At 41.9% G+C, this 15,792-nt stretch overlaps 1 protein-coding gene across 4 annotated transcripts in view; it reads right to left on the minus strand.

The window, feature by feature from the left end:
- The window catches only part of CCDC149 (coiled-coil domain containing 149), a gene marked incomplete at its 5' end in the record, with an annotated part of 58,872 nt that overhangs the window by 12,649 nt on the left and 30,431 nt on the right, over positions 1-15,792 (minus strand). For 3 of the 4 annotated variants that reach the window (XM_083630387.1, XM_083630385.1, XM_083630388.1), the window contains 7 exons: positions 844-876; positions 6,904-6,980; positions 9,268-9,412; positions 9,756-9,840; positions 10,794-10,866; positions 12,461-12,633; positions 13,797-13,913. In XM_083630387.1, the coding sequence (XP_083486513.1) occupies positions 844-876; positions 6,904-6,980; positions 9,268-9,412; positions 9,756-9,840; positions 10,794-10,866; positions 12,461-12,633; positions 13,797-13,913 (703 nt within the window). The remainder of the gene's footprint in view (positions 1-843; positions 877-6,903; positions 6,981-9,267; positions 9,413-9,755; positions 9,841-10,793; positions 10,867-12,460; positions 12,634-13,796; positions 13,914-15,792) is intronic. The other variant, XM_083630386.1, reaches the window with a different exon arrangement.

Genomic DNA, 15,792 nt, shown 5'->3' on the forward strand with positions numbered 1-15,792 from the left:
TACTTGCTTAGCATGTGTCACACTCCAAATATCTGAATCAGTATTTTGAATGGCTAAAGTAAGAAACATTTTAACTCAAGTATTAATTAAATTAGGTTCCTCTTATCTCATCTTTGCTATGATCTGTTATACATTAAGTTCTTGTCACAGGGATACTGTCAAAAATGGCACCCCAAAAGGGTGACTTTGCCACCTTCCCTATATAAGTTTTGCAATGCTACTACTAAAAAAATGTGTACTATATTGGTCTATCTACTCTGGTTATTTAATTGGCGGTGCGAGGGATAAATCTTGGAACTTTCTACATGCAAAGCTTGTTCTCTACCATCCCTGCTGTCCTTCAATGCGTGAGGGATGTAGAAACCCTGAATGGGTTCGGAATGTCCGCCTTCTCCATTTACCATCCGTGTCTTTGTGTTCCATGATGCTTGGATCTGGAATGCGTAAACCAGATAGCAACACTCACGGAATTAAAATGTAAGTAGCAACACTGGTTGATATCCATACTCATAATTGCTGAGTTAAAGAGGGGGAATTGTCTCGACTTACTGCTTGTCATATTTTTTTTTAAAAAAAGCTACAAAATCCCATCATTCTGCACAACCCGTGATTATATTCAGAACTAGCTCGTATCCTTCCTTATTACCATTTCTCCCAATTAAAAATAATTTTACAGTGTTCTGTATTTCTCTTGTGGCCATCTAACTTACTCGGTTGAACATCTTAATCTGACAGATATAGAAAAACATTCAGATAACATTTCCATTTATTTACATGCAGTGACAATATTTAATGCACCGCTAAGATTAGTTACTAAAAATACATATGTCAAACAGAACCTACTCCCAAATCCCACTGAGACATTGTAGCTCAGGCCTTCAGGCAGCAAGAAAAAAAGGAAGGAAAGAAAAGTTATTATATAAATATTAATTTGATGCCTAAACAGAAATAATAGAACAAAGGTATTCTAAAATCATCATCTGTCTTTTGCTAGTGTTCTGTTTTAAAGGCCAAAACACTCTATTTAGTGGATTATGAGCTACTTGAAACAGAAGACCAAACCCGAGAGTGTGAGCTGCAAATGACTACAAGCCAAGATGCAAAACCATGGTTTGAGGTGGGTCTGCATACCATGCTCTGCAGTCACCATGTTTAAGTGTTGTATCTCTACCAAGCAAACCATGGTTTAAGGCATTTTCGCTTGCAAAATACACATACACTGAGAACAGGGCAGGTGAGCAAGCTCAACTTTGGTTTCAATTCAGGTTTGGGATCTTAATCAAGATTCAAGGAACAATGGTGTCAGACCATGGAATAGGTCAAGCTTCAGGAAGACAGGTTCTGCAACCCGGGGTGAGCTAGCTGGCAGACCAAGTAGGCCAGAAGCAGCTGTGCAGATCAAAATACACAGGGGTTCAAACATGTATCAAAACAGGCATCGGTCTGGGGAGAATCAGAAGGGTCAGAGGAAGGTATATAATCAAAACCAACCAAGCAAGTTACCGTGTGGGAGGGGTGGCAAAAGTGGTGGTGCGCTCTCACAAAGTCCATACAGGACATTTTTTTCCTGGCCAGAGATTTCAACTACAAATCCCAGAATCCTCAGGAGGAAACTGATGCCATGTGTGCCATTCTCAACAAGGTTAAGACTCCAAAGGCAACTGATGCCATGTGTGCCATTCTCAACAAGGTTAAGACTCCAAAGGCAACTGATGCCATGTGTGCCATTCTCAACAAGGTTAAGACTCCAAAGGAAATGAAAACACAGTGTCAGTTTTCAGCTGAAGATTCTGGGATGTAGTCTTGGTCCACAGCAAGAAGGGATGATCTGCTGGGGTCACTGAGCAATTCTGTGTTCCCCTGTCCTGACCTGCTGTTGTTATGTCTAAATTTGCACCCTGCCTTTCCCCCAGAGGAGCCCAGGTTAACTTTGTTGGCCTTGGGGCAGAGAAAGGGGGGAAGCAGGAGTGGCCATTAGAACTGAGTCAAAGTACAGCCCCAATTGCAAGGCTGTCATTGCCCTGATCCCAATCTAAAGCATCCAAGAAGGGGCTCTCACTAATGTGAGCACAACTTCACACTCATTAGCCTAGTTGGAAGCCTCAATCAACGCACAAAGTTTAGTCTTGCAATCTTGCAACAGAAACAAGAGTATGGATAGTGTAGGAGGCAAGGCACGAGACCCTGGCTGCAAGGAAATGCAATTTCACAAGGCCTGTAGGAGCTTGCACCAAGAAGACCTGGGCTATAATCTACAGAAAGGGAAACATGGAGTTTATTAACAAAGTTGAAACTATGTGAAGGAGTGGCACTCTGGTTTACTGAAGGGCGATTATGTCCCCTGTAATCAATTATAAAATGAAGTATAGCAGCAGAAAAGAAATAACTAAAGCAAGTGGAGTAGAATTAAGAGCAGAAATATATACTCAAAATGATCACGTGGGCTATATAAGTTTCCTGGTCTGTTTATTTCAGTCTTCAGGGGAAGATCATAGGTGTCAGTGTGGTCTGAATTTATGTTTTGGAGTTGCTGGTTGTTGTTTCTTCCACTTTTTTTTTAAAGGAACAGCAGCAGCAGCAGCAGCAACAACAACAACAGTATCCTAGATGCACATAGAAGACTACAATTCAATCTTGCTATGGGTACATATCCAATAGCTGCAATTAGCTGCCTGAATCCTGCATAAATCGAGACTTGAACTCACTGTGCATCAGCTGGTGTGTGGGAAGTTCAATGCTGCTTTATGTAGTTATCACCTCTCTACTCCAGCAGTCCAGCTTTGTCAGGTGGATGGGCCCCCCCCACCTATCAATCGCCCAATGTCAATATGACAACACATGCTTGACAGGTGGCTGGTCCCGCCCACTTGTTGGTGAGGTGGGGAAGATAAGAGATCTAGTCCACCAGGCCAAAAATATTCCCCACCAGGGCACTGTGGGAAATTCAAAATGGCAGGTGGAAACTAGAGCAGGGGTAGGCAACCTAAGGCCCATGGGCCACAAGTGGCCCATGGGGGTCGTTTAACCAGCCCACGAGCTGCCCCTGAACCAAGCCGTCCACTCGGTGAGTCCCTGCGTGCTGCGCTAAACTGGCGCGTGGTGCCTCACTTCCGTGGCACAGGAAATCACGTCTGCGCACGTACAGACGCCGAAAATCATGTCTGCGCAGATTCAGAAAATTGTGTGCGCGTGCACTTAGGCACGCATGCAATCTGGCCCGCAGAGGGATCTCTGCTGGAGTGAACCAGCCCAGGCGTGGTAATCCTTGCCAACCCCTGAACTAGAGCATTACCACAGCTACCAGGTAAACTCCTAGCCAGGAGACGGAATGGGCTGGTAGGGTTGAAAGCAGCACTGCTGAGTCCTGCCAAGGTACACATGGCCTGACAAGCTACTGCATGCTGTGTGCCACTGCTAGCCCTATCATTGAGTTCCAGGCTAAGGTTGCATAGGATTGCTATGCTTTCTTTCCTCTAGCGACTGAACACACATCAAATTAACGATGGGGAGGCTAACACCTAATTTTAATCTTACTCCTGCTCTGAGCATCTATGCTTGCAGAAGAGAGAACATAGTTCAGAAGTGATAAGAACCAGTCAGTCCAGTAAAACAAAATTCGTTTACTGGATCTGCATTTCTCAACCTCATCTAAATATTCATTTTTTTGGATTTATGAAAGCAAGCGGCAGAAGGGATTTATAGATGTCAGAGCTTCTGAACAGAGCAGGGACAAAACAAAATGCATTCAGGCACGCAATAAAATATGCTAGGTAAGATATTCTTAGTCATATGCTAACTTTTGATATTAAATACCATAAAGGCAGAGAAAACTGTTTAGGAGTTATGAAAAGAATCTACAGTTTAGTGAAAGCTTTTTCTTGGAGAAAAATGTCAGTTTCAATGGTTTCCAGGCTGAAAAGTTCAGCAGTTCCACACTGATAATATTTTATATACCTTATTATAGCTACATTATATGCCCTATTCCAGCAATTTGAGTGTTCTTACATAGTCAACCAATAGGCAATTACAGCAAGGCTCTTAATTCTGAGGTCCACTGAGATAGTGCATAAGCAAATTTCTAGACCATTCATTATTTACGCTTGACAACCATCATGGTGATGAACTCGATAGAGGGAAGTTGTGATCAGCCAGTTTGAGATCGCTATCTGACCAGGCCAGCAAGGACTTGACCTCACTCTAAATGCCCTTCTTTTGTCACTGAGATAAGCACACAGAGTTATGTTATCACATCCTCTGAATGTTCCCTGTTGGTTGGGGTCATGCTAAAAAATAGAAAGTAGTTTTTCTTTTTTTAAAAAAAGAAATGGACTGAACCTGTAGTTGACCAGAGAAAATGGCTACAAACACAAAAGGTGAATGATTATGTGTGATCTTTCCAAGGAGAAATTTGCACACATAGCCAACATTGCTTTTGTGCTGAAAAACAAGAGTCAAATATTCAGCATAGCCATTAACTGTTTGTTAACTGTTCCGTCATGTGAACTAAGCACAGCTCACTCCACTCCTCAAAATGCTGATGTCCTCCATAGACATGACAATTCTCAAGGATGTGCATACTATGCAGCAAAGTTTATCAAAAAGTTTGTGCCATGGACAATATACATTCTGCAACCCATACTGGCTATGCTAGAGGCAGCCAATGTAGCACTCTCCAGACTGCAACAGAATAAAAATAAAAATGTTGATCTGCATAGCAAATACATTGTCCTAAGAAGAAGGCACAATTTGTAAAGCGAATTTCAGGAATATGTTTAAAGTAGAATAAAATTGTAATAGGGGACACACACCAAATTTTATTAATAAAATTTCAATTGTGTTATTGAAACGTATCTTTTAAAATAATAGATTTAAGCTGCAATCCTATACAGGCGGTGACCATTTTGCATGGGGATTCCATTCCTGACCCCTGTGCATGTCAGCGGGAGGGCTGGGCAATGCCAGGTTTTCAACATCGCGATCTATCGCCAGCCATCGGGATCTGCGGATACACCGCAATGTTAAAAGAACAAGTTGCATCGGCCGCAGCACGCAAGGTGCGGGGTGAAAACTGCCTCAGCTCTCACTGGGGGGGGGGGCTGAGGTGCTTTCACCCCAATGACTCGTGGGCTGGGAACGGTGCAGCTTTTTTGTGTGGCTCAGGTGGGGAGCAGGAAGGCCCCCCCCAGCTGAGCTTTCCACTGTTCTTGATTTGAGTTTCTACTGAAATGAGGCTGCATTTTAATGTTGTATTTTAATCTTATTTTTAAGTTGTATTTTAATCAATTGTTTTTATACCTGGTGTTAGCCGCCCTTTTTTATTATTATTATTATTATTATTATTATTATTATTATTATTATTATTATTCCTGCCCCCCCAGCTGAGCGAGCTGCATGCCTCTCATTCTTGCATGCAAGGCATCAAGGCTTGCTCACCTGGGGGGTGCGCAATACAGCTTGCTCCTCCCTCTGCGGTATGAGGGGCAGATTGCGATGGTGGCTTCACCTGGCAGTATATTGTGGGTGAAACCATTGCTGCTACTGTCCCTCTGCTGCTAGAGGCCTGATGTTGAAAGCGGCGCTGATCACAGAGGGAGTCAGGAGGGGTATTGGTTTCATCCGCAATATACTGCGGTGGCGCTATGGGTTAAACCACAGAGCCTAGGACTTGCTGATCAGAAGGTCAGCAGTTTGAATCCCCACAACGGGGTGAGCTCCCGTTGCTCGGTCCCCTGTTCCTGCCCACCTAGCAGTTCGAAAGCACGTCAAAGTGCAGGGAGATAAATAGGTACCGCTCTAAATAGGGAAGGTAAACGGCGTTTCTGTGCGCTGCTCTGGTTCGCCAGAAGCAGCTTAGTCATGCTGGCCACATGACCCGGAAGCTGTACGCCGGCTCCCTCGGCCAATAAAGCGAGATGAGCGCCGCAACCCCAGAGTCAGTCACGACTGGACCTAATTGTCAGGGGTACCTTTACCTTTTTTAAAGCTGCCATTGCGGTCTGCCCCTCATACTGGTCCCGGGTGTTGTATCAATACGTTGCACAGGCCTAGTCGGTGAAGAGCCCATAAGCCACCTCACCCTGTTACACTCGGCCCGTTCTGCCCTCTTCCAGGTCCAAAAGGACCTGTGTGTCAGCAGACACGCAAATGGTTGCCGTCTGTAAATACTTGCTGGGGAGATAAGTCTCATTGAACTCAATGGACTTTGTCCAACCAAATCGCCCTCAGAGCAGAGCCACTGAAATCAATGGACTTCGGTGAGAAAAGCGTACTGATTACAATGGCTCTACTTTGAGCATCACAACCCGGTGAGATTCAGTTCTCAATGCACATGCATAGGGATTGCATTGTTAGAATCATTTTAGCTTTCATTTCCCATGTTCTTACTATGCTTTAGGCACATCTGCATGATAAAGAAATTAAAATAAATCCTAACTCCCAGCTCCCCTGAAACTAAACTACTACAGAATTGCATGTTTGAAGGGTTCTGTGTCCAAAAGGCCCTTATCCTTGGACAAAGTTTTCACATAGAGAAATCTCCTGGTGGCATTCCCAGGTAGTTTTTCTCCTTAAGTCTGAGAAGCCTACAGGTTCAGAAAAATTATGTGGCAAGATGTGATTGATAAATGTAACACATCATTAATTATGTTGTCAAAGAACCTTTAAAATGCTTCAATTTCAGACAAATCTAACTGTTATGTGTGAAAGAAAACAAAGATTTCTTGTTCAGTAAAAATATTTTCATATTACTTTTCTTATAGAGACTAAAAAAACAAACCCTGCAGTAAATGAGGAAAACAATGCATTTCCCAATGTAAACAGCAGCTTTCTTATGAAATACACATTTAAAAATGTCCTTATGTTCAGATACCCCCAAATTAAGTACGACTATGAATTCTGACTTACCTGGAAGACTCCACAAACCAGAGACTTCTAAAGTCCTCAACTTTTTCTCCAGTTCTGCTACACGATTGCCTAAGATTCTGAAATGAGGATAAAATGTTCCATGAAATGTAATTAAAAGTATAGTAATATCACCATGGATGGGCATGTGCCCTGTTTATATTTGATGGGTGATATCCAATGATAGGTGATATTCAGTGTCGTGAGAGAAGACATCCGCTTATGATACACAAATTTACATTTAAACGTATGGTATAGATTAATTCATGTGAAATACATATTTTTTTTTCACATCAGGTTAGAAACGTCTCCAATATATCAGAAATTATTCTGAAATAATATATGTATGACATGCCCATGCAATCCACCCACTCCTGAAATTGGTGTACAATCTCAAGGCTTGCTTATATTCTGCACATTTGCAGACTACATTAATGGGTTCACTTCTCCTTCATAATTAATCAGAATGGCTTCCTGCATATTTGCCTCAAATCCACTGATCTCGTTACCATACATCCAGTCTACATATCAACAAATCCTATGGAATCTGCAGTTGACTTAACTACTGTAACAAGGAATATGTAGTATTATTGCAATATGTATTTACCAGTGACTGTAATTAAGCATGTTTTGAGGAATTCAATTTTTGTGAATTCCAGTGTGCCCTGACCTAATCTATACGTCTTGTGCTAATGTGTACTCCTCACTGCAACTTGATTTTACACTTTCTAAATTGTTCCAATGCAGCTCGTGAGTAAAAAACTAAACCCCTATAGTTTAAAAATTGTGTATTTGAAAGAAAAGTGTTTTTAAAAATCAATATTTTGAAAGAAAATATATCTGTAATGCTACAGTACACCTTAAAGAAGGAATGCACGTTCGCGTTTATCAAGCCACAGTTGTGAGTAACTTTAAAAATGTGACATCAAGGGTTTCGGTAACATATTATGAAACCATGCTGCTGCGTCAGAGCCACTTAAGTTTCAGCATCCTGCTTGACTTAGCCAGTGGCGAAACCTAAGCACTTCCATTGAAATACAGTGGTACCTCGTTTTGAGTCAAGCGGCCATTTCGTCAAACGTCCGCAGCAAACCCAGAAGTACCGGAACGGATTACTTCTGGGTTTGCCTCTCGCGCATGCGCAGAAGCGCAAACCACTCCGCATGCATGTGCAGAGCGGCACTTTGTCATGCGTCCTTTTCATCTAGCGTCCAGGGCTCTGGAACGGATCCCAGTCGCAAAACAAGGTATGACTGTAAGAGCATACAGTGGTGCCCCGCAAGACGAACGCCTCGCAAGACGAAAAACCCGCTAGACGAAAGGGTTTTCCGTTTTGGAGGTGCTTCGCAAAACGAATTTCCCTATGGGCTTCCTTCGCAAGACGAAAGCCCATAGGGAAATCTCCAGGACAGCGGGGAAGCGCAGCGCATCTTCCCCACTGTCCTCGGACCTCCTCCGAAGGCTGGTGGTGGGGCGGAGAGACCTCCTCCCGCCGCCAGCCTTCGGAAGGCTCCTCCGAAGGCTGGCGGTGGGGCGGAGAGACCTTCTCCCCGCGCCAGCCTTCGGATGGCTGTCCTGAAGACTTGCGGTGGGAGGAGGGTTTTCCTTCCCACTGCCAACATTCAGAATGCTGTTCTGAATGTTGGCAGTGGGGAGGAAAAACCCTCCTCCCACCGCAAGCCCCGGGAACAGAGGAGAAGCGCTGCGCGCCTTCCCCTCTGTTCCCGTACCTGTCCTGAAGGCTTGCGGTGGGGAGAAAAGCCCTTCTCCACACCGCCAGCCTGGCAAGCGGTTTCCATAGGAACACATTAATTGATTTTCAATGCATTCCTATGGGAAACCGTGCTTCGCAAGACGAAAAACTCGCAAGAAGAAAAAACTTGCGGAACGAATTAATTTCGTCTTGCGAGGCACCACTGTATTCTTTCCTTTATTAACCCTGCCACTGAGTCCCTCCTGTTTCTCTATGTCGGATTTTAGACCATAAGCTTCTTAGGGCGCAGAACTGTCTTCTTGTGCTTTGCAAAGCACCATGCACATGGATGGTGCTAATAGTGCTGGTGATATCAGCAATATGTATCTCTCAAAACTGATGCACTGGGTTAACGGCAAAATAACTACAATTTCTTACGTTTTTACAATTCCATAAAGATGCACACCCACATTCACATTGCTTAGCGTTTTTGCTATACCCCAAGATAAAAGCCTTTAAAACGAAATGCAAAACAGATTTTGAACTCAGTCAGCTGAAAGTTCAAACCCTGTATGGGACAACCGCATATTCTTGCATTGCAGAGGGGACTGGAATAGATGAACCTCAGGATCCCTTACAACTCTGCAATTCTCTGTTTCTGCAAAAGTGCCTACTTGTTGGTTTGCCTTTGATGCTGAATGACCATGTTTTTCTCATGGATTGTCTCCAGTAAAGCAGTAGCCAAAGATTTAAGGTCATAAATGGACTGCGGTGTGGCTGGCAGGCTGCATCCATGATCCTCTGATAACAGCTCTTGGACTGGAAAAATCAAAACAAAAGAAATACTGACTTAGTTTTATGGAGATAGAAGCCTGGAAATGACACGTCAAAAGACATCGGGGGCGGGGAAAGAATCAAATTCTATTCATTATTACTGAAACCCCTTGATCTGTTTTCATTGAAGCCCCGGAACAGCAGTTCTTAGCTTCCCTCACAGAAATGGTGACTTTTGAGGGTGTTCATTGTATCACTCAAAGTTATTGCAGTATCTCAAAGCGAGAACATGAATACATGAACACAATCTTCGCTGTTTTGCTGAAGTCTCAGAACAGCAGTTCTTAGTTTTCGGAGAGAAAAGGCAAGACAAAAACCAATGCAGTACCTTGCTTAGCAGAAAGGACTCCAGTTAGTGCACTGCTATTTGACTTGCTGTGAGACTTGGAATTTTTCCTCCTCTCTAGTGCATTCTAAAACAAACAGCAATCAAAGAATGGTAATTTGTTTTATTATATAAAAAATGTTGTTTTTAGTAGAAAATGTTGACGTGACTTTTGATTAGACTGAGAGGTTAAGAAATCAAACTTTGGTCCCTCAAACTGTCCAAATTTATTTATTTATTAAAAAATTGTTTATTTAAAAGTTGTTACATTTATTAAAAAATGTAACCACCAGCAAAGAGTTACTTAACACAGCATCTATGTTGTATGTAAGGTTTTGCCAAATGGAAGATTATTTTGCTACATATTCACACCCAACTTAAGTAGAAAACAGAGGTACATAGGAAAAGATTTCAGACATCTTAGATATTAGTCTAAAATAAATATCCCACTATATCACAATAAAAAGTATTTTTGGTGTTTTTATATTGTAAACTACCCTGTGATCCTTGGAGGAAGAGTGGCATATAAATTAAATAATAACAATAAATAAAAGTGTCATTTTCAGAATACATAAGCAATATTAATGGTTGCTTTCAACTGAACATGTTGGATAAATCATTTTATTGTTGAAAAAAATCTAAACAGATTTGGGCAGCTGAAGAATTGTACAGAATTCTTTTACAGCAATTTCTTCTGTAGCAATTGCATTCTCATGGGGGATAAAGCTAATTGAGATCTATCTTTTCTAACAAGCAAATAAAACATGTTTTAATCTGTGATTAAGCCTTCCAATACTAGCAGAACGTATAATGTTGAAAACCCTTATGTAAAAGAAAATAGGTCAATTACAGGTACTAAAATCACCCTGCAGGTCTCTATGAACACAGAAAAGGTGTGGCACTCTGTATTTTTGTGAATGAATTAATCTACTTTCTAATCAACTGTCTGAATGTGTAACAAGATGGAAAACAAATGCAAGTGCACACCACAAACACATGAATAAAACTGATTGCATATTATATCACAAAAACAAAATCTACCTTATACTTTACAATATTTGATTTGAGAATGTTGACCTCTTCTTGAATTTGCTTTAATCTCTCATGAAGATATCTGGAAAGTCAGAAAACAGACTATATTACTTTCATGAAGCTGTTTATCCATTGAGCCATTTTAAAAGGTAACAGAAAGTAATGCAGAGATAGTGAAAGAGCTGAAGTTTGTAATTTGCTTATTTAATTAATTAGCAGGATTAATGTACTGGTTAAGCATCAACAATCTCTATGTGGTTTACAAGAAATACACATTAAAAATATCAGTAAAACCAAAATTTAAAAACAAGCTGACCTAAACATTTTCAAAGCGTAAGTAAAATCAGCAGCTTAAAAAAAATACCATAATAAAATAAAATCTCATGATCAAGTATATGTCAAGTTTACATGGATGGGTAGGCTTGCCTAAAAATGTTTTTTAGCAGACACAGGAAACAATACAGGGCACAGTATCAATGGGGAGGGAATTCCAGAGTGTAGGATCAATTCCTTCTAAGTGCAGAGCGAACATTGTGTGGCACATGTAAATGTGCCAGTTCTGCAGAGTGAAGAAGTCAAATGGACAAAAATGGGGGAAGGTCATCCTTCAAGTAAACTGGCTGCAAGCTTTAAAAAGTTTTATGCGCTAAAAGCAACATCTTGAACAAATAAGCAGCTCAAAAAATGAGGGGACTCCAGCTGCAATGGTGAACTGAAGGATTCACCCATCCCTCGCTAAGCCCATTATAAAACAAGCCCACCAGAGTCCTGCCTTAGTTCATGATGGTCTTGCCACCAGCTAGCCCCACCCCTTAAAATTTAATGTTGAATAAAACTGGTGACAGTGGACAACTCTGTCGGGTACCTCACTGGAGTCTGTATTTCTCTAGCCTTGTTTTATTGACTCAAATTGAAGGTGTCAGATTAGTGACAATCAATTAAATCCTTGAGATAAACTTTGCGCCTAACCCCGTATTTTGTAGAACCTGAAAGTATTGCCACACTATTCTATCAAATACCTTTTCCACATAATTAAACAGCTGGGTGGGGCTTTTTAAGAAACAGTGATAGCTTCTTACACTTGATGGTATGTTACTGGCTTTATTTTTTTAAGAAAAAAATCTTTGTAGTGCAAATTTGGCTCCAAAGTCTTCTGGAGTATCTTATTGCTTTTAAACTAAAATTTAGAACTGCAAAATACAGTGGTACCTCGGGTTACATACGCTTCAGGTTACAGACTCCACTAACCCAGAAATAGTGCTTCAGGTTAAGAACTTTGCTTCAGGATAATAACAGACATCGTGCTCTGGTGGCACGGCAGCAGCAGGAGGCCCCATTACCTAAAGTGGTGCTTCAGGTTAAGAACAGTTTCAGGTTAAGAACAGACCTCCAGAACGAATCAAGTACTTAATCTGAGGTACCACTGTAATTAAACAGCTGGGTGGGGCTTTTTAAGAAATAGTGATAGTATTTAAGAGCTTCTTATACTTGATGTTATGTTACTGGCTTTATTTAAAAAAAAATTGGCTCCAAAGTCTTCTGGAGTATCTTATTGCTTTTAAACTAAAATTGAGAACTGCAAAATACTAGCAATGACTTAGGTTTTGAGGTGACCCTTGTGAATGCTATGTGGCCCATTCTCCCGATAAGTTATAACAATTTCTAAACAAACTCACCTGTTCTCCATACAAAGAGCATCAATATCGATAATGCGGTTTACATGTCCTCCAAGAACATGGTTAAGCTCCTGGTTTAATCTGTCAGACTTATCTTGGTAAGAAGAGCGCTCCTCTTTTACATCCTGTAGTTCATCCAATGATGCTTGAAGATCATGTTGCAGAGTCTCAATCTGACAAAAAACCAGAACTCAAATGCATCACTGTATTCTGTTGAATATTATATTAACCTATGTGCAAAATAACCTGTTTCTGCAAGCAAAGCTTTAAAAAAGAGAAGTTAATAACCAAATTAAAGGTAAAGGGACCCCTGACCATTAGGTCCGGTCGCGGACGACTCTGGGGTTGTGGCGCTCATCTCGCTTTATTGGCCGAGGGAGCCGGCGTATAGCTGATCATGTGGCCAGCATGACTAAGCCGCTTCTGACGAACCAGAGCAGCGCACGGAAACACCGTTTACCTTCCCGCCGGAGCGGTATCTATTTACCTACTTGCACTTTGATGTGCTTTTCATCTGCTAGGTTGGCAGGAGCAGGGACCAAGCAACGGGAGCTCACCCCATTGCGGGGATTTGAACCGCCGACCTTCTGATCGGCAAGCCCTAGGCTCTGTGGTTTAACCCACAGCGCCACCCGTGTCCCTAATAACCAAATTACATCTCTCCTTATGGTAGGGAGTCTGGCTGAGGAGAAGCAATAGGCAGAGGGGAATTTAGGCAGCATTTCACCCCCATACCCTTTTAACTATTAAAACTGGATTATGTCCCAAAAGAAAATACTTCTTCACACAACATATTTATTTATGAAATTCAAAGCCCAGGTGTAGCGATGGCCATTAGAAAGGAACTAGACAAATTCCCTTAGGAATTTGGAGAGGATTTTGGATTTCATGCTTTGCTTGTGGGCTTCTGGGTAGCATCCAATTAAATGCTGTAAGGTAACTGGATATCAGAAGATATGATGTCTGGCCTGATACAAAATGTCTCTTTACAGTGGTACCTCGGGTTACATACGCTTCAGGTTACATACGTTTCAGGTTACAGACTCTGCTAACGCAGAAATAGTGCTTCAGGTTAAGAACTTTGCTTCAGAATAAGAACAGAAATCGTGCTCCAGCGGTGCAGCGGCAGCAGGAGGCTCCATTAGCTAAAGTGGTGCTTCAGGATAAGAACAGTTTCAGGTTAAGAACGGACCTCCGGAACGAATTAAGTACTTAACCCGAGGTACCACTGTGTATGTCTTTACTTCTGCTCTACAAGCAACTCAAGATCCAAAACTATATTCTGGAGGTACCAGGAATAGATGTACAATTATAAGCCATGCTAATTGGTAAGTACTTGTTCTCGAGCTTTCTCCAATTGCTGGACAAGGTCTTCACGTTCATGTGGTGCGAAGTGGCGTGCTCCAACCTCCTCATCTCCGAGTCTTTGTTTAGCTATTGTCATCCTAAGGAGCTGAAAGAAACACCAGCAAGTTAGTGCTTGAATTAAGGGAGTTTAATGAAGATTAATGAAGGCAGCATAAGGGATGTTCCACATTGTGGCGTTTGCCCTCCTAGGTGGGTCATAAGGAAATGGTTAAATGGGTGTGAAGTGATTGGCCTGTGGGAACCCAAGGGGAGAAGTTAGAGTTAAGAGTTGGAGTTGTTGGGAAGTCAGTTGGGAGTTGGAGAAGGAAGAGGGAGGATAAGTCTGTGGGTTGGTCTAGTTTTGATGTGAGAGAGTGAGTGAAACTGTTAGGAGGAGTCAGATAGACATTTGGGATAATCAGTTAGAAGTTATTAGGAAGGTATAGGCCGGTATAGAAACTAAGGATAAGAAACTGACAAGAAAAATTATCTGAAACCATAAACTTGTTCATGCTTATAAAATAAACTTGATTATTTGTTTTAATGTTAACAACTGTCTGGACTCGGTGTGTACCCGAGAGAAACGGGTTGGTGGCAGAGGGGAAGCAATCACTGTGGTGGCACAGGGATCAATAGACCGTCAAACGCCCGGGGACCCTGTGTGATCGCCACACACATATACAGAGATAAACCTAGGTTTACCACCAACAATGCATTTAACAGGTAGTTGTAGCCAATCACAGGCCCCCCAAATGGGCTCTTGACCTGTGATATCCATATATGCCATCAGAAACATTTCTCTGGCCAGCTATCCTCTTTGGTTGGTAGAAGAGTAAGTGAGCATTGCATAACTCTGTACTACACACTTAAGGTGATGTGTGGAGGCCTGGGTGCAGTTATCTCACCTCAAATGGAAGAACCTAGGTGCAAATCAGGTGTATGCAGGTACAGCCTCATACATTACCATATGGTGCACTGAAGGAGTATGCTCACCTGTTCATCTTCCATGCAAAGAAGACTGCTAGGTGGTTAAGTCTGTCCCATTAGGCAACATCAAGCAATGGTTTCCATGTGCAGAGTATCAATCACAGACCGAAGGAATAGCTTTAATATCGTCTCATACAAAATCCGTTTTACATATTGACAGTTCACATGTTCTGCTGTGATGAATCAACGCACATTCATGCATGAACTACTCTCAGTTTTGCCTCTAAATGTCCCTTTTTCTCACTGTTGTAGTGGAAGCAGAACAGTATGTTTAAAGCCAAATCTGTCTCCAATATGTACAAAGCATGTGTAATATTGTTGTTTTTGTTTAAGCACTTATTTCTATTGTATTTTATTATTTGACTTTCTTTTATCTGTGCTGTTAGGTTATGTGAGTACATCAACAGAAGAACAGCATATAGAAATATATGATGATGATACAGATCAGTATGTCTGTGAGTCCTGTTTTATAACAAATGTGCGCACATGCGAGGGGCAATCTTCTCAACACTTACAACTTCTCTATTCAAATCTTACCTGCCCGCACCCCATTTTCCCCTTGGGTGGGTTACAATAACAGAAGCAAGCCTGACTACAAGTAAAGCACATGGGGAGAATGGATTCAGTTTGAGGGTTAGGCCAGAGATGGCAACCTGCAGCTCTCCAGATGTTTCTAAACAACAATTCTCATCAGCCCCAGCCATCATCCCAGGAATGATGGGAGTTGTAGTTTAGCATCACCTGGAGGGCTAGATTCCCCTCCCCTGATTAAGGCAATTCTTGTCCATGTGCCCCTCCCTGCACTTACACACACTTAGACCATACCCATTGAGTCAATCACCCATCTGCTACTACCCTCCTGAGAAAAACCCCACCCCACCCCATCTTCCCATTATATATAAGGGTCTGGTGACTTCTTTTTCAGAGTATCTGAAGAAGTGTGCATGCACACGAAAGCTTATACCAAGAACAAACTTAGCTGGCCTCTAAGGTGCTAC

The sequence above is a fragment of the Podarcis filfolensis genome (genome assembly GCF_964270895.1).
Source record: "Podarcis filfolensis genome assembly, chromosome: 9".
Taxonomy (NCBI): Eukaryota; Metazoa; Chordata; class Lepidosauria; order Squamata; family Lacertidae; genus Podarcis; species Podarcis filfolensis.